Consider the following 23,455-nt stretch of genomic DNA (forward strand, 5'->3'; position numbering starts at 1 on the left):
TCATATAATACCATCTCAATAAATGTGGGAAAAGCATTTGACAAAATTCAACATACATTTATTATAAAAACTCTCAACAAAGTAGGTATAGAGGGACGAAACTCAACACAATATAGACGGTATATGACAGGCCCACAGCTAACATTATACTTATGGGTGAAATATTGAAAGCTTTTCCTGAAAGATCAACAACAAGGCAAGGATGCCAAGTCTTGCTACTTCTATTCAACGCAGTATTGGAAGTGGTAGCCAAATTGGGCAAGAAAAAGAAATGAAAAGTATCCAAATCAAAAAGGAATAAATAAAGCCATCACTATTTGCACATGACATGATATTATATAAAGAAAATCCTAAAGACTCCACCAAAAAACTGTCAGAATAAACAAATTCAGTAAAGTTTTAGGATACAAAATCAATGTATATAAGTTAGTTGCATTTCCTTACACTAATATGAACTACCAGAAAGAGAAATTAAGAAAACAATCTCATTTACAAACGCATCAAAAAGAATAAAATACCTAAGAAATAAATTTAACCAAGGATATGAAAGACCTGTATATTGAAAACCATAATACAATAATGGAATAAACTGAAAAAGACTCAAATAAATGGAAAGATATTCCATGCTTATGAACTGGAAGAATTAAAATTGTTAAAATGTCCATACTATCCAAAGCAATCTAAAGATTCAATGCAATTCCTATCAAATTCTCAATGGCATTTTTCACAGAAATAGAACAAAAAATCCTAAAATTTGTACAGAACCACAAAAGAGCCTGAATAGCCAAAACAATCTTGGGAAAGAAGAACAAAGTTGGCAGCATCATGCATCCTGATTTTAATCTATATTACAAAGCTACAGTAACCAAAACAGTATGATACTGGCATAAAAACAGACACACAGATCAACAGAAAAAATAGAGAGCCCAGAAATAAACCCACACATATATGGTCAATTAATTTATGACAGAGGAGCCAAGGGTATACACCTGGGAAAAGACAGTCCTTTCAATAAATAGTGTTGAGAAAACTAGATGGCCATATGCAAAAGAACAAAACTGTACCGCTATCTTATACCATACACACAAATCAACTCAAAATGGATTAAAGCCTTAAATGTAAGACCTGAAACCATAAAATTCCTAGAAGAAAACATAGGCAGTAAGCTCCTTGCCTTTAGTCTTGGTGATCATTTTTTGGATCTGACACCAAAAACTAAGGCAACAAAAGCAAAAATAAATGACTGGTACTACATCAAACCAAAAAGCTCCTACAGAGCAAAGAAAACCATCAACAAAATTAAAAGGCAACCTACCAAATGGGAGAAAATATTTGCAAATCATATATCTGATAAGGGATTAATATCCAAAAAATATATATAAGGAGCTCATACAACTCAATAGCAAAAAACCAGTCTAAGCAAAAAATGGGCAGAGGATCTGAACAGACATTTTTCCAAAGAATATATATAGATGGACAACAGGTACATTACATAAAAAGGTGTTCAATATCACTAATCATCAGAAATATAAAATCAAAATTGCAATATCACCTCACACCTGTTAGAATGGTTATTATCAGAAAGTCAAGAAATAACAAGTGCTGGAGAGGATGTGAAGAAAAGAGAAGCCTGTGAACTATTGGTAGGAATTTATATTGGTTCAGCCACTATGGAAAACAGTGTGGAGGTTTCTCAAAAAATTGAAAATTGAACTTCCATATGATCCAGCGATTCTGTTCTGGGTATTTATCCAAAAGAAATGAAAACACTAACTCCAAAAGATATATGTACCTCCATGTTCACTGCAGCATTATTTACAACAGCTAAGACATGGAAGCACCCTAAGTGTCAATCAATGGATGAATGGATAAAATATACGTATATCTGTGTATACACCCACCCCCTACCCCACACACACACACTGGAATATTATTCAGCCATAAAAAAGAAGAAAATTTTGTCATTTGCAACATGAATAGAGCTTAGGGCAATGTGCTAAGTAAAATAAGTCAGAGATAGAAAAACAAATGCCATATGATATCACTATTTATTTTTATCTAAAAATAAAGCAAAACAAACAAAACCTGAACTCACAAATACAGATAACAAATTGGTGGTTGCCAAAGGTGGGAAGTGGTTGAAGCGGATGAAGTAGGTGAAGCTGGTAAAAAGGTATAAACTTCCAGCTATAAAATAAATGAGTCCTGGGGCTGTTATGTACAGCATGGTGACTATGGTTAATAATACTATATTGTATATATGAAAAACTGCTAAGTGAGTAAATCTTAAAAGTCTCATCACAATAAAAAAGTTACTGTATAGTGACGGATGTTAACTAGACTTACTGTGGTAATCATTTGGCAATATATACAAATACTGGATCATTATGTTGTACAACTGAAACTATTATAATGGTATATGTCAATTATATCTCAATTAAAGAAAAGATTTCAACTCAATGACCTAATTTTCCACCTTGAGGAACTAGAAAAAGAGCAAACTAAACAACAAGCTAGTAGAAGGGAGGAAATAATAAAGACAGAGATAAAAGAAATAGAGAATAGAAAAGCAATAGAGGAAATCAAAAAATTAAAAGTTGGTTCTTTGAAAAGTTCAACAAAATTGACAAACCTTTAGTTAAACTAAGAAAAAAAGAGAGAAGACTCAAATTACTAGAATTGGAAATTAAAGTGGGACATTATTACTATCATCTCTGACCTCATAGAAATAAAAAAAAATACTACGAACAACTGTAAGCCAACAAAGTAGATAACCTAGATGAAATGGACAAACTGCTAGAAATTCACAAACTACCAAAACTGACTCAAAAGAAATAGAAATTCTGAATTCCCCCAAAATAAGAGGTTGAATAAGTGATCAAAACTTCCCAACAAAGTCCAAAACCAGATAGTTTCACTGGTGAATTGTACCAAATTAACACCAATCCTTCTCAAACTCCTCCAAAAACTAGAAAAAGAGGGAACACTTCTTAATTCATTCTATGAGGCCACCATTACCCTGATACCAAAGAAAGACAAATACGCCATAAAAACAGAATATATTTTTGAATATAATTTATGAATATCCTTTATGAATACTGATGCAAAAATTCTTACCCTTCTGAAGCTTATAGACCAGCAGCAAAGACAAACAATACAATAAAATAGTAAGAATGGTAAAAGACAAGGTATTAGCTATCATGGAAGCTAGCAGGTATATCTGACCTGGATGGCAGATTGTGGGGTGGGAAAGGGCAGCTCAGGAAATACCTTCTAGAAAAAGCGACATTTAAGCTAAAACAGGTAAAATGAAGAGTTAGTTGGATAAAGAACAAGACAAATACCAGGCAATGGGAAGGGAACTTGGAGTCTAACACTGAAACACATAGGGATCTAAAAGAAGTTATTTCTGTAAGCCTGAAGTATGGAATTGTTGGGGGCAGGAGGGGAGCAGAGAGAGATGAAGCTGAAAAGGTTGGTGCTGTAACTCTAAAAGCAATGGAAAGCCATCAGAGAGTTTTAAGAGGCAAAAAACAAAACCCACTAGATTAACTGTCTATTTATTTGTGTGCATATCTAACTGAGGATATGAACTGTTGTCTATTTAATCATTTCCTCAGTGATCAGAACAATGCTAGGCATGGTCTAAGTATTTGGTAAGTATGTATTAAGCACTATTGAATCAGAACACTAATGGGTAGCAGAACAAAAAATGAAACCTCATTTTTGATTCTATAATCTATTACACATGTAAACATATAGAGACTAGAGATTCCTCAGTGATAGCTACAATGAAACCACTGAAATTAAATTAAAATTAGAATGAATCAATTAGATTGAAAACATACTGCCCTCTTGTTAAAAACAAAATAAAAGTAAAAATATTGCAAAAGGAATGAATATATGTAATTACTATCAAAGAATCAATCATTAAAATGGAATGTTCTGTCATATCATAAGCCATCGGGCCTATATGATTATATGTTGGATGCACATTTCTAAACTGAAAGCAGGCAATGCAAACTATTTATATTGTCAAAATTAGACAAAATTGAGAAGTGTATATTTCAGCCTTTCCAGATTCTGACCTTATTTTACTTCAAACATTATAGTGACTTGTCTGATTTTTTTGTTGAACTCCACATAATTTAGCTTTAAAAGTAAGCAATAGGTTGCGAATTACAAGTCACAGGATGCCTAAGGGACCACAGGATATCAGAATCCTAAGAAAAACTATTTTCTGGTGCAACTACATTACATGAAAATAAGCTAATGATGTAATAGTGACTCTTTGCTCTAGAACAACCTTGATTTTGAAGTTGAAGGAGAAAGAATTTCTTGTTTTCTTCTTTCACCAAATTTTCAATCAAGATATTTTAAATGACCGATGTAAGTAAAATGCAGTGAGGAAATAAATGCTGACTATATACTTATTATGATTACATATATTCTTTTTTGAAATTTTTACTGATAAGCTCTGGTTATGTAACAGTTTCAGATATATTTCTATAAAATGGGACAGGCAGGCAATATATGCTTCAGGCCTAAAAAGACAGTGAATACAGTTGGTTGCTTGATTGATTTTACAACAATTTCAATCCCTTTTAAGAGTCTATTTAAAGGTTAGATCTTTCTGTGATGATCAGGGCCCTGCCAAGCTGGGATAAATACGTTCAGTAAAAGTATACTATGAATTGAAATGATGCCACCACCTTACATGCATGTTTTATCTTTTTAAAACATTTTCATATTTGGTCCTCATACCTATCATAAAGTAATACTTGCCCCATTTTTAGATAAGGAAACTGAGTCCAAAAGAATACATGTGACTTTCTAGGGTATTTGCACAATCAGTAACAGGGACTTAGCTAAAAATGGAGACTCCTAATTAAAATATTTTTTTGTACTGGATCACTGCTAACTCTTGGTCCAGTGAGAGTTATTCTTTTTTGAGGGATGATCTTATCTTTGACCTGAGTCAAATAAATAATCCCAACAGATTACATTTTTCTTTAAGGAGTAATTGATACTACAAATATTTTTAAACTAAAGAAATGATGGCCTGTTTCATGTCAAGCTCCTGAACAAACCTCTTGATAATTACGAACCTCCTACAAAAATTATACTGTATACATGGCAGTGAAATGGATGAGGAAAGCAGAAATAAACTGGAAAGCAACATCTCAATCCAGTCTCCCATTAATTAAAAGCCACCACTTCTTTCCCCTTCATTTCAAAACCCCATGGCAGTGAACCCCAAATTGGAGACATAGTACAGAGGCGCCAGAAGACTTCAGTTCCAGGCTCCCACAGGATTTATCTATTAAAGGAAAATGGAGAGTCGGAGTATAGGGGGGAAGATAGGAAGACGCAGTTTACTCCGCCCTTCGTTCCTCTAACCTGAACAATGTAATGTAGCAAGGAAACCATCTGCAATGCTGTCAGGGCCCCGCTGAGTCAGGTAAGAGGCTGGAGAAACCCGCACCCCCTAAGGGCCCCTTCCTCTTTTTAATTCACCTTTCCCCCCTCCCTTTCCGTGATTTCTCCCCTGTCTCCCACCCCTCTTGTAAGCTTTGTCCAGTGACATCTCACGGCCAACCCAAGAACCTTTTAAGAATAACCTCAGGGTCCGGGCAAGGAGGGTAGGACCGAGCCTTGGGGGGTCGTCACCTTTTGAGGTATCTGGCGTCCTCCCCCTGCATGGCGGCGGCGACGGCGGCGTGGGGAGGATGGGGGTGTCTGAGAGAGGCCGGCGGGGCTATTTCCGGGGACGCTGGCCAAAGTACCCCACACCCAAAGGCGATGACAGTCCTGAGGCCTGCAAGGCGGGGCAGCTACAGCGCTCTGGTTACCAGGGTGAAGCCGCCGGCTCCTCCCACGGCTCCTAGGCCCCAAAACGCTGGCGCTGCCCAGACCCGCCCAGAGCGGCCTGTATGAGCTCCGCCTCAAAGCGCATGCGCCTGCTCCGCGGCGCCAATATGCGCAGGCTCAGTTTGCGGTGCTGGCCTTTGGGACTAATCTGACGCACCCTGGAGCGGAACGTGAAGGTATTTGCAGCAGATTTCAGCGCGCGTGGTTAAGGAGTGGCTCCGTGGTCACCGCCCCCTTGAGGATGGGAATTGAAAGAGTCATCCCGGTCAGTCGAATTGATATTTCAGGTCCTTCGCTTGAAAAGAGGGAAAGGAAATCCGTTAACCTTTTAATTAGAGAATGCTCTAGAGCAGTCAGGCCCTCGGCTGGTAACCTGTAAAGAAAGGTTTGTATTTGGGGCATTGTGGAAAAGGGGCTGCACTGATTGCACTGAGAAGCTGGAACTTGAGCAGATAGGCTGACCCTTACGAAATGAATACAATTAATATCAACTTCGATCGAGGGGCAAATCTCTCACTTCCATTTTGGTATCCTAAATCTAGAATGCACCCCTGCCCCGCACACACACACACAGCTCCTGAAATTACAACTCCTAAACTATCCCTAACTCGGGCTACGTTTGGAATCATTTCCTCTAAGACAGGCAACTGTTGGCAATTTAGACCATAGGGCCAAAGGGCTGTTTTTCTGTTTTGTTGGGTTTTTTTATTGAAATATAGTTGATTTACAATATTGTGCCAATCTCTTATATGAAGTGAAGTAAGTCAGAAAGAGACAAATACGATGTGATACCACTTATACGTGGAATCAATAGGGCTGTTTTTGAACCTTAGCAAGTAATGTCCTCTTTCTGAGATCTATTCCCATGGGCTCAGCTTTCTCATCTATGCAAATGACTTACGTTCATTTATTCAATAAATATTAATTGAGGGCCAGACATCAAACCAGGCTCTAGGGATAACAAAGGAGGCGTTTCTACTCCCACTTCTCACCTGTCACTCGCTTCTAGTTCTATATTTTTAGTCACCTTGCACTCTGTCTACACCATTGTTCCACTGCCTTATTCAGATGCAGTAAGTTAATGCAGTGCATTGCATGGAATATTAAATATAGACACAGTCCATACCGACTAAGAGATTTTTATCGCCCACCCATTCACACAGGCTACACTATTTCTGTCAGTGTTGTAGTCATTCTTCCAGTCTTCCAGGGAAGACTGTATGGAGATAACTTTGACATCTTTCTTTGTATCATGCCCTCTTATTAAACTATTTGAAAATTTTATCTTTTCTTCCTTCAAGATATTCCTGCAATCCAGCTTTCTTCTCCATTCTCCCTTCTACCTACTAGCCTAACCATTTCAGACTTGGAGTACTGCAATTCTTTCCTAACTGGACTTCCTATTTTCTGTTGTTGTTTTTTTTTTCCCAAATATTCATTCTCAAAACTGATATAAAATTTTACAAATTATCACTCATAGCTACATTACCTTAAAACCCCTACAATACCTAATATTGCCAGATCACAATATCTATTAAAATTCATAGTTTATATAATAAGCATTCTTGCAATATAAGCTCCTTGAGATCAGAGATTTTGCTTTGTTTACTTCTGTATCCTTAGAACAGCATCTGGCTCATAGTTGGCACTAAATAAATATTTGGAATTGAAAAAAATGCATACTTGAGCTTGAAACAATAACAGCAACAAAAATCTAGAGGAAATGCCCAGAGGCCAGAAAGGAAGAACTGAAAACTAGATCAATAAGGAGATAAACTGAAACTGGGCCTGAACTAGAGAAGCTGTCAGTCTATAGCAAGAACAGTACAAGATGAGCCTAGGCATTTTATTCTTGAAAGTAAGTAAATACTAATGGTATTGTGCCCAAAAGACAGTAGTCAATTTTGAGGTAATTTGCCTCACAAGGAATAATTACTGTGGTCGATTTAACACATAATAAAAATACAGGAGTCCATAATGATACTCAACAACACATAGAAAAACAGAAAAACAAAACCTTACTTTCATTGAAGGTAATGACTGCATCAAATTCTTACTCTGAAACTTGGTAATTAAAGGAAATAATTAAGCATTTAGTCCAAGCCTTTTGGAAATAAACCATAATTTACCTCCTCTTAATGAGGGAAAGCTTTTTTTTTTTTTTTTTTACAGAAAATTCCTGCTAGTACTGGAACAATATAATTATAGACAGTTACTATTTTGCAAGCCCCAAGAAGTAATGCACCTCATTGATTTATTATAAAATAATTTAAAATGTGGTAGAGTTTCACCCCACAGATTACTTGATAATTCTAAGTGGAAAAAATGTTACTTTACAATGGGGAGATCTGGCTATCAGCATTTTAAACAAGTAAACTAGGCATCATTAGTAGTCATAGTACCTGATAGTATATGCAATAGGAAGCACACAAGATCACCTATTAAGTATTCTTGCCAAAAATTAACCTGAATCTAACTGAACTGTCAGATCTGTAAAAAACTAATAAATGAAAATCTCAATTAAATAGAGTTGGGAAACAGAATGGGAAGCTCTCATGCCCTATGATGATAGCAGAGCCCAACAGAAAGAAGAAAGACTCCTTTCCTGTCAAGTTCTCAGTCAGTGAAAAGTCATGGACTCTTTATTTACTATAGCCTTCCCAACTTCCTTTTCCTCTCTATAAAACATTGCCCTATGGGGCACTTGCAAGTGGTTCACTGCAATTGCAGACCCCAAATTACAATGCTCTGCTGAGCCCAAATAAACACATCTTTGCTGGAGAAATGTGTGGCAGTCTATTTTTGTTTCAGGTCAACAGATCTCATGTGCAGAACTAAATAAAGAAGATAGCCCAAAGAGTGGGGAACATACCCAATTGGATATCAAGATATATCATATCAGAATAATAATTACAAAGTATAGTATTGACATAGGGAGAGAACACAAGTGAAACAAAAAAGAGAACCAGACCCATGCACATGTGTAAACTTGAAATATGACAGAAGTGAATTTTCAGATCATTATGGGAAAAATGTATTTTCAATAAATGTTTTTGAGACAATTGTTTATGCATGTGTAACAAATTAAATTGGATCCCTACCTCATGCCATGTGCAGAAGCTAATTCTACATTGAATAAACACTTAAGTGTAGAAGAGAAAACTTTAAAAACATTCAGAAGCAAATATAAATTATCTTTATGACATTCAGTTAAGGACAAATTTTAAAACAAAATACAGAAAGCACTAGAAATAAGTTTGATAAATTCACTCCATTAAAATTAATAACTTCTAATTATTAACCATGATACCATAAAGTAAAAAAGATAAGTTAAAAAATGATGTGACCTACTTGTATCACATGAAAACTAACAAAGGTTTAAATTGACTGCTTCAAGATCCACTATGAATCAAAAAGGAAAAGACAAACAACCCAATGGGAAAATGGACAAAGAAGAGAACAAATTAGTATTAGCAAGATAAACAAAACAAAACATGAAAAGATGTTCCATCTCAATAGTAATCAGGAAGATCTCAATTAAGACCATAAAAAGATACAATTTTACACTGACCACAGTGCAAAATTTAAGAATTCTAACAATACCAAATTCTGGTGAAAACGTGAAACCCTGGAAATGATTTAGTAAACATTTCAGGTGTGAGTGTTCATTGCAACTACCACTTGAGAATAAAATGTCTTCATTATCTTGTAAAGTTGAACGAGGATATTCTCTAAATTTCTGCAATTCTACCCCTAGTTATATAACTCAGAAAATTATAGCATATGTGCACAATGAGGTTTGTTCCAGAACTATCAGAGCAGTGTTGTGCAAAATAGAAAAAGAAAATCTGAAAAACAAACTCCAAAATATTTTTGCAGGAGAATGGATAAATATGTTTGAAATATTCACACAATACAATATTATGCAGCAGAGAAAGTTAATGAACTAGAACTATACAGACAACATGAAGGAGTATTAGAAACATTATATTGAATGAAAGTAAATTGAAGAAGATTACATACAGTGTTTTTTAAATTGTGATATAATTTGCATACAATAAGATGCATTCTTCTCGGTGTGCAGTTATGCATTTTGACAAATACACGAGTCATGTAACCATTACACAATCAAAATATTGAGCAATTCTGTCATCCCCCAAATTCCTCTCTGTTCCTTTGGAGTCATCCTGTTCCCCCAACATCAGGCTCTGATAAATACTGATGTTTTCTGTTCCTATCATTTCCCTTTTTCCAGAATGTCATCTAAATGTAAGCATATTTGATATAGCCTTTCGAGTCTGGTTTCTTTCTCTTAGCTTTTGGGGGCCATCCATATTGTGTTTCATTAATTTATTCCTTTTTTACTGCCAGCTAGTGTTCCATTGTATGAATGTATCACAGTTTATTCATTTACCACATTTGGGTTGTTTCTAGTATTTGGGAACTGTGAATAAAGCCACTCTAAATATTTACATACAGGTTTTTGTGTCAACTAAAGTTTTCTTTTCTCCTGAAAGCGAACACCTAAGAGTAGAATTGTTCAGTTATATAGCAAATGTGTGAATAATTCTGTGAAACTGCAAAACTGTTTTCCAAAGTGGTTATGCTATTTTGCATTCCCACCAACAATGTATGACTTCAGCTGATACATATCCTCACCAGCACTTGGTATTACCAAGTTTTTAATTTGTTTGTTTAATCAAGTCATTCTAACAGGTGTGTAGAGATATCTCATTTGATTTAAATTGTATTTCTGTGATGATTAATGGTATAAGCATATTTCATGTCCTTATTTACCATTTGTGTATCATTTTGGGTGAAGTCTTTGTTCAAATATTTTGTTCATTTTTTATTTATGTTTTCACTAGCCTGACCAAACTGATCAGAGAGATAGCAACAGATACTAGATCTGAAAGATACACATCATTAAAACTGAAACAAGAAATAGAAAATGTTAAAACTCTGTATTTTTAAAAGAAATCAAAGACATAATTACAGTTTTTCACACAAAGAATATTCCAAGCACAGCTTTACTGATTAGTTCTAAGAAATAAGTTCAACTTACATACTTATGCAGAAAATAAAGAATGAAGGAATATTTACCAACTCATATAAAAGGGTCAGCATTTTCCTGCCATCATATTCAGATAAATATCTTTAGTGAGCTTATATGTAACAATCTTTAAAAAAATACTAGTAAATTAAATCAGCAATATATAAAAAAAAATACAACATTGTGACCAAATGGGGTTTAACTCAGAATGCAAGGTTAGTTTAACATATGAAAATCCAATAATTTACCACATTGCAAATATAAATGTGAATAACCATATGATCATGTCAATAGAGGCAGAAAATGAATTTGACAGAATTCATGATTTAAAAACCTATTAGAAAACTAAGAGTAGAAGGTGACTTCCTCACTCTAATAAAGAATATCTGTTTATTTCTGGGCTGTCTCTTCTGTCCCATTTGTCTATGTGTCAGGAAGTAAGATGCCTCCAGGTATGCTATTCTTTCTCAAGATGGTTTTGGCTATTTGAGGCCCATTTGGTTCCATATTAATTATAGGATTGTTTTTCCTACTTCTGTAAAATAAAATGCCGTTGGAATTTCTATAGGATTAGATTGAATCTTTAAATAACTTTGGGTAGTGTGCAATTGACAATATTAAATCTTCTAATCCATGAACATAGGTTGTCTTTCCATTGGTTTTTGTCTTCTTTATTCTCATTTATCAATGTTTTGTAGTTTTCATTGTATATGGTTTTTACCTCCATGAAACTTATTTCTAAATGATTTTTTTATAATATTGTGAATGGGATTGTTTTCTTAATTTCCTTTTTAGATAGTTTACTGTTAGAATACAGAAATACAACTGATTTTTGTATGTTGATTTTGTTTCTTGAAACTTTTTATTGAATCACTTATTCTAACAGATTTTTGTGGAATCTTTAGGGCTTTAAAAATATACAATCATGTCATCTGCAAACAGAAATAATTTTACTTCTTCCTTTCCTATTTAGATGCCTTTTATTTTTCTTGCCTAAATGATCTGATTAGTACTTCCAGTACTGTATTAAATAAAAATGGCAAGAGTGGACATCCTTGTCTTGTTCATGATCTTAGAGTAAAAGCCTTCCATTTTCCACTGTTAAGTATGATGTTAGCAGTGGGCTTTCATAGGTGGCCTTCATTATGTTAATTTCCTTCTATTCCTAGTTGGATGAGCATTTGTATCATGAAAGGATTAAATTTTGTCAAATGATTTTTCTGCATCTATTCAGATGATCATATGATTGTCATCTTTCTATCAACGTGATGTATATTTATTGATTTGCATATATTGAACCATCCTTGCATCTAGGGATAAATCTCACTTGATCATGGTTGTATGGTCCTTTTAGTGTGCTTTTGAATTCAGTTTGCTAGTATTTTGTTGAGAATTTTTGCACCTATATTCATCAGGAGTCAGGCTGCATTGCTTTGGGAAACCTTCCTGTTAATATCAGTTTTCTCCTGCAAAACTGTACCTCCTAGAAGCTTCTCTTAAGTTCCAGACTTAGTAAAGTGCTTTCTCTGTTCTCCTACTGCATTTACTGTACTTTATGGACATGATTTGTTTACGAGTGATTCAAAAGTTTTAAAATCACAGATTTAAAATTACATTTCCAGTCACAGTTCTTGACACATAGTGATAACTAACAAATGGTAGCTCCTGCTTTATCAGATATAATTACAACTTTCAAGAAGCACATAAAGTACTCACCATGTATGTAAACAGATAACTTGACTGTCATATTGGCAATGTGAAACAAGTAGAATGTTGGCACAAAGAAGGAAATAATCCACTCATGGTGGATAGAAGCTTAGAGTAGGGCTCAAAAAGGATAAATAAAAAATTGCTTACCAGAGAAACATAATAGGGATATCCTAGGAAAGGGCAATAATATACACACAATATATAAACAATAGTATATACAAAAACATATGAAATATCAGTATATATTTAGGTAAATGCAAGTAGTTGAGATAGGGAGTTAGGTTTGAGGAGAGCAATGAAAAATAAATTTGGAAAATTCAGGAGGGGCAAAATTGTGGAAAGCCTGCTATAAGAGAGTGTGGTATTTGTATATTCTCTGCACACATCAAGAGCCATGAAAGCGTTTTTTTTTTTTTTTTTTTTTGCAGTACGCAGGCCTCTCACTGTTGTGGCCTCTCCCGTTGCGGAGCACAGGCTCCGGACGCGCAGGCCCAGCGGCCATGGCTCACGGGCCCAGCCGCTCCGCGGCATGTGGGATCCTCCCGGACTGGGGCACAAACCCGTGTCCCCTGCATCGGCAGGCGGACCCCCCAACCACTGTGCCACCAGGGAAGCCCCATGAAATCATTTTAACATAGAAAAATTATATGTTGAAATTTATTATTTTAGCAGTATTAATTGTTCTGTATTTTATCCACAAAGCAACAGAGAACAGAGATGTAAGAATTACACTTTTTCTTCTCCATATATGCTGCTTTTAAATTTCAATGCTAATTTGCTTCAGAAGTTCACAGAAAATCGTTTCTTACCTTGTGACTGCCTTTGGGATATCATCAAATGGCCATCGTGGTCCAAAGAATCCACATCCACTGGCTATTAATGCGGTCATCTTCTCACTTTTCAAGTTAATTTGAGCTCACATTGCACATCTTAATGCAAAAGAGATTTAAGTTAAGAGGATCCTTTAAAATACATCCTCTTCTTGATGGTGGTAATCTCTGCATTCAACTAGTATGATGTAAGACAACTATGACATCATTCATTAGGTTTCTCCAAGGATCAGAACAGAGAGGGAGGTGGCCTACTAGGAAAATAATGAATCTCTGTGCCTTTTTTCTTCCCCATGTTCTCTTACAGCCTGAACTATACTTTGAGAAAATAGTTGTGTCAACTATTTAAATACATGTCAACCTGATGATCCTTAAAGACATCAGTCGAATGAATATTATCCAGTATAAATAGAAGATGTATTTTGTCATACATGTACACACACATTCATGCACACACAAAAACACCTGTGTTTGTGAATTTGTATGTGTAGTTATATACGTACATGTTCAATTGGAAGTTCTGTGCTTTTGTGTGTGTGCTTTTAGAGATGTGCACATGACATGGTGAGGGAAGACGAGGATCTGAGTATATCTAGCCAGATCAGCTGTATTTATTAACCTAAACAAAATTTATGAGCAGGCATTACTTTAGAGTTGAATATGCAAAAATGAATAGACATAGTTCCTGACTTGAAGAATTGTATCTACATCCAGTAGGGATACACACAAAATGAAGAAAGAAAATTCAAAATAATACATTCTATGATAGAGCTATAATGCATCTCTATAGAAACTGAAGAGATGACTGTGGATTCAGACATTTAATCCTATTCTGCACAATACACTCATCCAAGAATTGAAGCTATGAGAAGAATAAGATACAGACCTTACCTTGAAGGAATTAAAAACTATGAATAGGCAATCAGAGGACAAGTAATTGGTGTTTCAGCCATATTTCCCACACATCTACATCCCACGTCAAGTTTTGTTTTGTTTTGTTTTTGTCCTGGATTATTTTAAGCTGCTCTTACCTATTGATTTTTTTCTATAAAGAATATGCTGTACTATATCTTTTCAATTTATTGCTTCAATTCCATAATCCCTCACTATGATAGAAGTTTCATTTGAGTTAGATATTTAAGTGAATCCAATCTCTCATTAAATACACATTTTTTTAGTGCATATTATGTGTTCCAGGTACACTTCAGAGCTAAACTTGTAGTCTGGATGGATAAATTTAGGCAATGGCTATATTAATAATCAGACATCTCCTCTAAAGCCTTAATAGCAGAATTAGAAAATGTTTAGAGCATGACGACTACTGCTGCATACCTCTGCTAGAATGAGTTGAAAGCTATTTGGTCACCAAAGAGTGCTCTCTCCTCTTCACCTCTTTAACAAAGGTATTACCATAACGTAAGTGTTTATGACATACCCTCTGGGTCACTAAGAACAGAACCAGAACTGCCAATTCATTCCAGATCAGTTCCTAGCAACTGCCAGTTAGCAATAACTTTGAAGTTGGGTAAGAGATGAATATATTTCTTCCAGGGATGAAATATATGATGTTCCAACGAGTGATGTAACTCCATCCTTTTAAGTATGGGGCCGAAATTAAATCTTATGTTATTTGACTGTTTAACCTTTCTTTCTTTTTCCTTCTCTTCCCATCTTTCTCTTCTTTCCTTCTTTATCCCTTCTTTTCTTCCTTTCTTTTTTCTTTCTTTTTGTGTATAGACAGCACATGTGTCATAAAAATAATAGCATACTGGAAAAATAATTTTTTTCTGATTTGGAAAATTTCCTGCCAAATCGATATCTCTTTAATGTAATCATTACCATATCAGGAGAGGAAGTAGATACACATCAAAGACCCTGAGAAATGGTTGAAGTAGGGTCAGAATCTTTCCTGTGTGTTAGTGACAAAAAGGAATTGAAATTCATCTCATTTTAGTTCCCACTTCAATATCTTGTCCATATTGCTTTTTTTTTTAAGAGGGAGAGGTAAAAATTAAGATACTGCTACTCTAAGTTTGGCAAATTGTAAAATATTTCTGTTAAATCAGTCCTCTTCCTGCCTTTCCCACTCATTGGCATGTGAACTTCTTTTTCTTTCCAAATGAGTCAGTTGAGAGAATGTCAACATCGCTCTAAGTAGAAGATGCTATCATGCCATCACAAAAGCAAAACAAAGTAAAAACAAAATAAACAAAATGCTGCTTTTCCACTTAGCAGCATTTGCTGTCCTCCGGATATGGTGATGTGTACTTCACTTTAAATGGTCTCTTCACTGAATTCTATCAAATACTCTCCCCCATAACCAAATGGACAGCTGGTGAAAATTCCTCCATCTGAACTAAGGAAGCATTAACAGCCTAAACATTTTTAATAAGATTGGTTTTATTTTACCTTATTAAAATATTTTCATGGCTCCCAGAATACCTTTCTTTTTTAGACATTGAGATGTTGGGCTAGGATTGATTCCAAGGTTATTCTGTTGCCAATACATTTGAGTTCATAATATCATTAAAACTGAAGAAATATGAAAAGCCTGAAATGGAAAGTCAAATATAACTAAAGGAACACATATTCTTTCATTTTGCTGTTAAGTTTACTCAGAGCAAAGAAAAAGCAAAACAGGCCATAGGAAGTGTTCAGTAAATAAGTTTTGAATGAATATCTATAGACAAAGAGGGAAATCACCAGATAAAATAAAATTACTGGTGCTTTATCATAAAGTAGTAGGTTCTACATTTAACTTTTTGCATGTAGGCCACTAGAGTAAAGACTATACAGAAATTGGGGCGTTTGCATTTTTTTCTCTAGTAGTATTCCTCATAGAGAGAGCAGTGGGCAAGAGGGAGGCTGGGTGATAGTTCTTTATTTATTTCTACCTCAGTATACATTTACTTTGTTTCTATTTTACTGGTTTCTGCTGGCCCAAGGATAAATCTATTTTATTGTATGAAAAAACTCTATATAGTGGTATGGAAGGAAGGGCCCATTTTTTAATCAGGTTGTTGGTCTTTATAATGTTAACTTGTGTTAGTTCTTTGTATATTTTGGATATTAACCCCTTATCAGATGCATCATTGGCAAATATCTTCTCCTATTCAGTAGATGGCCTCTTCATTTTGTTGATAGTTTCTTTGCTGTACAAAAGCTTTTTAGTTTGACATAGTCCCATTTTTAATTTTTGCTTTTGTTTCCCTTGCCTGAGGAGACATACTGAAAATATATAGCTAAGGCTGGTATCAAAGAACATACTGCCTGTGTTTTCTCCTAGGAGTTTTATGGTTTCAGGCCTTACATTTAGATATTTAATCTATTTTAAGTTCATTTTTGTATATGGTGTAAGAAAGTAGTCCAGTTTGATTCCCTTGCATGCGGCTGTCCAGTTCTCCAAACACCATTTATTGAAGAGGCTGTCTTTTCTCCATTGTATATTCTTCCTCCTTTGTTGTAGATTAATTGACCATAAAAGTTTAGGTTTATTTCTGGGCCCTCTATTGTGTTCCATTGATCTTTGTGTCTGTTTTTGTGCCAGTACTATACTGTTTTGGCTACTATAGCTTTGTACTATAGTTTGAAGTCCAGGAGTGTGATACCTCTGGCTTCGTTCTTCTTGCTCAAGATTGTGTTGGCTATTTGGTGTTTTTTTGTGTTTCCATACAAATTTTAGAATTATTTGTTCCAGTTCTGTGAAAAATATCATTGGTATTTTCATAGGAATTGCATTGAACGTGTAGATTGTTTGGGGAAATATAGTCATTTTAACAATATTAATTCTTCCAATCCATGAGCACAGTATATCTTTCCATTTGTGTTGTCTTCAATTTCTTTCAACAGTGTCTTATAGTTTTCTGAGTACAGGTCTTTTGCCTCCTTGGTTAGATTTATTCCTAGGCATTTTATTCTTTTTTATGCAATTGTGAATGGGATTGTTTTTCTCTGATAGTTCATTGTTAATGTATAGAAATGCAGCACATTTCTGCATAGTAATTTTGTTTCCTGAAACTTTAATGAATTCATTTATTAGTTCCAGTAGTTTTTTGGTGGCATTTTTAGGATTTTCTATATATAGAATCATGTCATCTGCAAACAGTTGTAGTTTCCTTTTCAATTTGAATTTCTTTTATTTATTTATTTTTTTGTGTGCAATTGCTGTGGCTAGGACTTCCAATACTACATTGAATAAAAATGGCAAGTGTGGGCATCCTTGTCTTGTTCCTGATCTTAAAGAAAATGTTTTCAGCTTTTTACTGTTGAATATGATGTTAACTGTAAGCTTGTCATATATGGCCTTTATTAGGTTGAGGTATGTTCCCTCTACATCCACCTTGTTGAGAGTTTTTATCATAAATGAATGTTGATTTTGTCAGAACTTTTTCTGCATTTATTGAGATGATCGTATGATTTTTCTTCTTCAATTTTTTAATGAGGTGTGTCACATTGATTGATTTGTGCATATTAAACGATCCTTGCATCCCTGGGATAAATCCCATTTGATCATAGTATATAATCCTTTTACTGTATTGTTGAATTTGGTTTGCTAATATTTCATTGAGGACTTCTGCATCTATATTTGGGTCTGTACTTTTCTTTTTTTTGTGGTGTTTTTGTCTGATTTAGTATCAGAGTGATGCTGGCTTCGTAGAATGAGATCAGAAGTTTCCTTCCTCTGCAATGTTTTGGAATAGTTTGGGAAGGATAGGTGTTAATTCTTCTTTAAATGTTCGGTGAAATTCGCCTGTGAAGACATCTTGTCCTGTACTGTTGTTTGTTGGGAGTTTTAAAAAAATCATTGATTCAGTTTCATTACTGGTAAATGGTCTGTTCATATTTTCTATTTCTTCTTATTCAGTCTTGGGAGATTGTACATTTCTAGGAATTTGTCCATTTCTTCTAGGTTGTCAACCAGTCTTTATTCAGTGTCTTGTAGTCATTTTGGTTGTCTGAAGCTCATTGTCTAGTATATTCTTTAGGAAGTGCTCATGGGAACAATATTCCTTGAGGTCTTGCTTATTGATTATGGTTGTCTGTGCTTTTTATACTTGAAGTTCAGTATTACTGAATATAAAATCCTTGGCTCACATTTTCTTTCCTTAACTCATTATTGACTGGGGGATTTTTGCAGAAACTAATACGTGTGGCTGGCGATTTTTATTTTGGCTGGCCAAAAATTAATTCTGTTATTTCACTAACACTTTGCGGATTATTACATTCAATAGTTACACCTGACACACCTGTAAAGTCTTCTAATTTTGTGAAATGTTCTCTTCAATCCACTCTTCTGTAGAAGCAAAGGAGCATTCTCCAGCACCATGAATTTCATTTTCACTTTCCATATCAGAATCAATCACTAAGGTTTTTTGTCTTTTTTTGGTCTAATATTCATATTGTCTGAATCAGAACTATATTCTGAAGAACTATCATCTTTTGAGACACTAGTATATATGTTGCTCAGACAATCAGAAAATTCACTGAAAAATTCTTCTTCACTCAAAATTTCGCAATGCATCATTTTTGAAAATTTTGCATTTATAATATACACAAGGTATAGAGCAAAATGTGAATAACAACAATCATAAGTTGTATAATGAACCCTTGATCAATTTTAAGCTCTAACAACTTCCCCCCGGTGATGATAATTGTATCTCTCTCTAAAAACATATTGATAGGTCTCTGGTGAATAATGTGTTAAGTGTCTTAAGTATGTTACTTTATTTTCTTCTGGCATAAAGTGTTGCTGATTAGAAGTTTGTTAATGTAATTTTCTGTTCTTTATAAGTCACACATGTTTTTTGCATAAAAGGCCAAAAATTTTTTTTTCTTTTTTACAAGGTCTAGTAATTTTATTAGACTATGATTTGATGTTGGTTATTCTGCATGGATAGTCAGTTATATGGTGTGCTCTTTCAATATGTAGTTTCACATCCTTTTAAAAAATATCAGTGGGCGGGGCTTCCCTGGTGGCGCAGTGGTTGAGAGTCCGCCTGCCGATGCAGGGGACACGGGTTCGTGCCCCGGTCCGGGAAGATCTCACATCCCGCGGAGCGGCTGGGCCCGTGAGCCATGGCTGCTGAGCCTGCGCGTCCGGAGCCTGTGCTCCGCAACGGGAGAAGCCACAACAGTGAGAGGCCCATGTACCGCAAACAACAACAACAACAACAACAAATGTCAGGAATACTTTCTTGAATTATAATTTTAAAAATTTGTTTTGCTCTTTTCCTTGGGTTTTCATCTTCAGGGACTCCTAATACTCATATATTGCAACTTCTTTACCTATCTTAAATGTCATTTTCTCTTAAATTCATTTTATCACTCTTCATCTCATTATAATTTAATTTTTTCTTCTTTTGATTTTCTAATTTTAATTCTTTATTTGTTGTATTTATTTACTCATGTATTCTAGTATAGCTTACATTTTTAAAAGATTTTAAATTTCTAATTGTTTTGAATTGAATCACCTTATTTCTGACTTTTCTACTTTTGATTTATGTTATTTCATGTTCTATATCATTAATATAGATTGGGTTCTTCTGAAATAATAATTTGCAGTTTTGATCTTTTTTTCTATCTTTCATGTCTTTCTGGTATGATTTCATTGTGATTATATGGGATTTGACCTTGATACATTTTAAGTTGTTCATTTCTTATAAAATTATATTTGGAATGTTTAGAAAGTAGTAGTAGATTTTTCTGACTTCACAGACCTCCCCCTTCTGCTATCTGCATACAGTGTTAAAAATATAGCACCTGGCTTTCTGAGATTTTCTGGCTCTGTTCAGCTTCCCCACTATTATCAGTATCTTCTTCCTTTTTTGTCTCTTTCTTGCTAAACCGTGCCTCCAGTCCCAGTAATTTCTCTTCAGTATAGAGACCTGTGCCCTCGTGTGTCAAGTGTGAGAGTTCCTAGATAGCAGACTGCTTCACCTTTAAAGAACTTACAACAGGTGCTTTACACTCACATGCTGCTGGAGTGAACAATATCTTTCTCAGTTTCAGCCACTCTTCTCAAATTGGCATGTTGTACTTTTCAGGTATTATCTATTGGGCGTTTTTTGGTTCTCTTATTCTTTGGGTCATCAAATGCCTTGTTATTTTCTGCTGCTTTCTCCCACACAGATGCCAATGACACAAAGGTCTTGTGACTATTGGTAGTTTGTCTCTACCTGCTTGTATTTTGAGGTTGTGTTGTACCTTGTTACCCAGTTTGTTGAATTTTTGTTTTTGCTATCTAGGTGCTATCTTTTTAATGTGGTGATACAGGAGGACTATGCTGAAAAACTATGCTGCCTCTACTATCTTCCTAGAATCTCACAACAGTTGTTCTTTTTATAGATAAGGTACCTGCGGCCCAAGGAGGTACAGTTATTTGCCCAAGATCACATAGCTAGCCGCAGAAGATAAATGTACTTGAAAGCACCTTGATTAGGACCTGGTACAGAGAGTCTACTTAATGCATGCTCTTTCCTTCCTACTTCCCTCTCTCCCTTCCTCTCTTCTTCCTATCCTTCTTTGCTTCCTTCATTGCCTCCAATTCTTCCTCATTCCCTCCAGAGCCTAGATTTAAACACAGTTATTTCTGACTTCAAAGCCTCTGCAAGCTCATTTAATATGCTATGCTTCTACCCCACGATGTGAAGTCACTGGCGCTTTTAATTCAGCAAAACCATTTAAACAAAATTAGTTTCACTAAAACCTACACTTGTCTTGCTCTAAGAACATTTTCCTCTCTGGTTTTATGCTCACATACTTTTCAAATGGAATCTATAAATGTCAGATTCTGTGACACATGCCTCCTTAAAATATGGTTTGTTAGAAGTAAATTGATGCTTTTATTTTAATGAATATATTTACAGGCATTTTATGTAATTCTTTGAAAGCCTTTTTCATCTCCCACCTCCATCCAGGAAACCACATTTGATAAGTAAATGAAATCTGAACCTAAAAAACCTTGATTTCACTTTCAAATTTAAAATCCACAGAATTTAAAGAGATTTTAAACTTGACCAAAGTCAAATATCCTGCTTTTGAAAAATCTTATAAAAGCACTACTTTGATTTGAAAACTATACTGCTCTGGGACCCAAGTTCATAAAATCCCAAGCTCCTTTGGTTAGGGTGTTTGACTCCTGATGATACTTGATTGAAAATGATTCATTCAAAAATTGGACACACCATGAAGGCTTCCAAGGAATTTATACAAGTACACTCTGTTATGTAAAAACTCCCAATATACTAATTCTCCATAATCCTCTACGTAAGACCAATTAGTAATTAGATCTTAGCAAGCAAAATTTTGCCTAAGGCATTAAGTCACCACACAAATCCTAAGGGATTCATAGCTCTCTTTCAAGCCAATGCCTTTATAAAATCTTGTTCCAGTTTTTGGCTCCATAATGGATTTCCCAGGTTGGTGATACATCAACAGAAAATGCCATTTCCTTATTTTTTTCTCCTTGAACTTCCTGCTCTTACTGTGCAGGCTTAGTTCTTACTGTTTGAATTTACTTATTGTGGTTTGCATAAAATTATCCTACACTCATCTACACATAATAGATAATGGTTATTTGCCTATAAATCTAAGGGGTACTGAGTTTTATATACCTTCCTGCTCTGTGGGCACTCACTGAACAAATGAGCAGTTGTTCTTGAAACATTTTTTATTTTTATGGGATTTGGAACTGTTTCTCCTTGTTGCTTTTTAGCAGCTTGAGGCTCCTTCTTTCTTGGTGTTTACTCTGGAGCTGGTGTGAACAGAGGCTCTTGGAAATGGTGGAGTGTTAATATCCTGGAGTGTGTCTTGCTTCATGTGAAAGATTGCTTCTCTAGGCTGCTGGGAGCTGCAGCAGAAGCAAGCCTTTCACAACACACACGGAAATACACACAGAGTCATGAATGGCCACACACCTACGCTCACCCTCTCACATTCTCTGATTTCGTATGTGCAGAAACAGGCCAGGAAATCTGACTCCATGTTGATTGGAACATTACTTTGCATTCATTTACAGAATATTTGAACCTCACATATGTTTCTCATTAACGCTCATGTTTTATTGTTCTATGTAATTTTTAAAAAATTAAATAAACCTGCATCAGAAATTGTCACTTTGCTTTAAAGAAGCACAATTAACTCCCTTTGGGGAAGCAAAGAAAGAATGAGATGAAATATTTCTGTTCCTTTACATGTATTTCCATAAATGAGACTGGCATTAAGACATAATAATGAATTTGAGGTTCAACGGATTTTTAAATAGCTTTTGAACAAATCGAGCACAAAGTGGCATTACTTACACAAAGAAACTCATTTAAAACAGAGCCCATTAATGAAATGTGGTTTAAAATCATGTCTGTCTTAAATATATGTTCAGAATTGAAAGTTACTGGGCCAGAGACTGAAAGTTAAGTAAGCTGATACCTGAATATTATAACTGTAAATTTGGAGGTACATTAATTTTTTCAACCCACAAGGGCGTGATTTGGTAAAGTCATACCCAGCATAATATTCTTAGGCCTTAACGACTTCATAAATTTCCAAAAATGCAGTTATTGAATCTATTTCTATTTTTCTTAACAACCTACAGGCTGTTCCCAAACTCAGCCTGGTTATGTTGTAGCCCCTTTAAAAAAAAAAAAGCCTATCTATCTATCTGTTGGGCTGCGCCCCACAGGCCTGCAAGGTCTGTGCTTGCCCAGCTTCAAGACCTAAGAGCCCAGAGTCAGCAACAGAGATGTCAGTGGTTTAATGGATGGGGAAGTTTACACATCTGAAGCAGGGTCCTAGAGCAACACCCCACTGTGTTCAGCAGATGGTAGGCAGGACACGGGGGTAGTCTTTGTTCCCGGGGAGGGGAGAGGGGAAGAGGAGATTACCAGTTATAGGGGAATTGATGTCAGGTGGGCTTATTAGTTACCAGGGAAACCAGTAGAGGGGCACGCCCCTCACTGCCCCTTTGATCATGAGAGTCACTAGCTGGGGCCTGGGG

General features: G+C 35.3%; 1 protein-coding gene across 1 annotated transcript in view; it reads right to left on the reverse strand.

Moving 5' to 3' along the window:
• KIFAP3 (kinesin associated protein 3) overlaps positions 1-5,877 on the reverse strand; it is a 157,174-nt gene extending 151,297 nt beyond the window's left edge. Inside the window, exon 1 of the mRNA XM_065875696.1 lies at positions 5,671-5,877. Within this exon, the coding sequence (XP_065731768.1) occupies positions 5,671-5,702 (32 nt within the window). The 5' untranslated portion in view covers positions 5,703-5,877. The remainder of the gene's footprint in view (positions 1-5,670) is intronic.
• Positions 5,878-23,455: the final 17,578 nt, after the last annotated feature.

This window comes from Phocoena phocoena, chromosome 1 (genome assembly GCF_963924675.1).
Source record: "Phocoena phocoena chromosome 1, mPhoPho1.1, whole genome shotgun sequence".
NCBI lineage: Eukaryota > Metazoa > Chordata > Mammalia > Artiodactyla > Phocoenidae > Phocoena > Phocoena phocoena.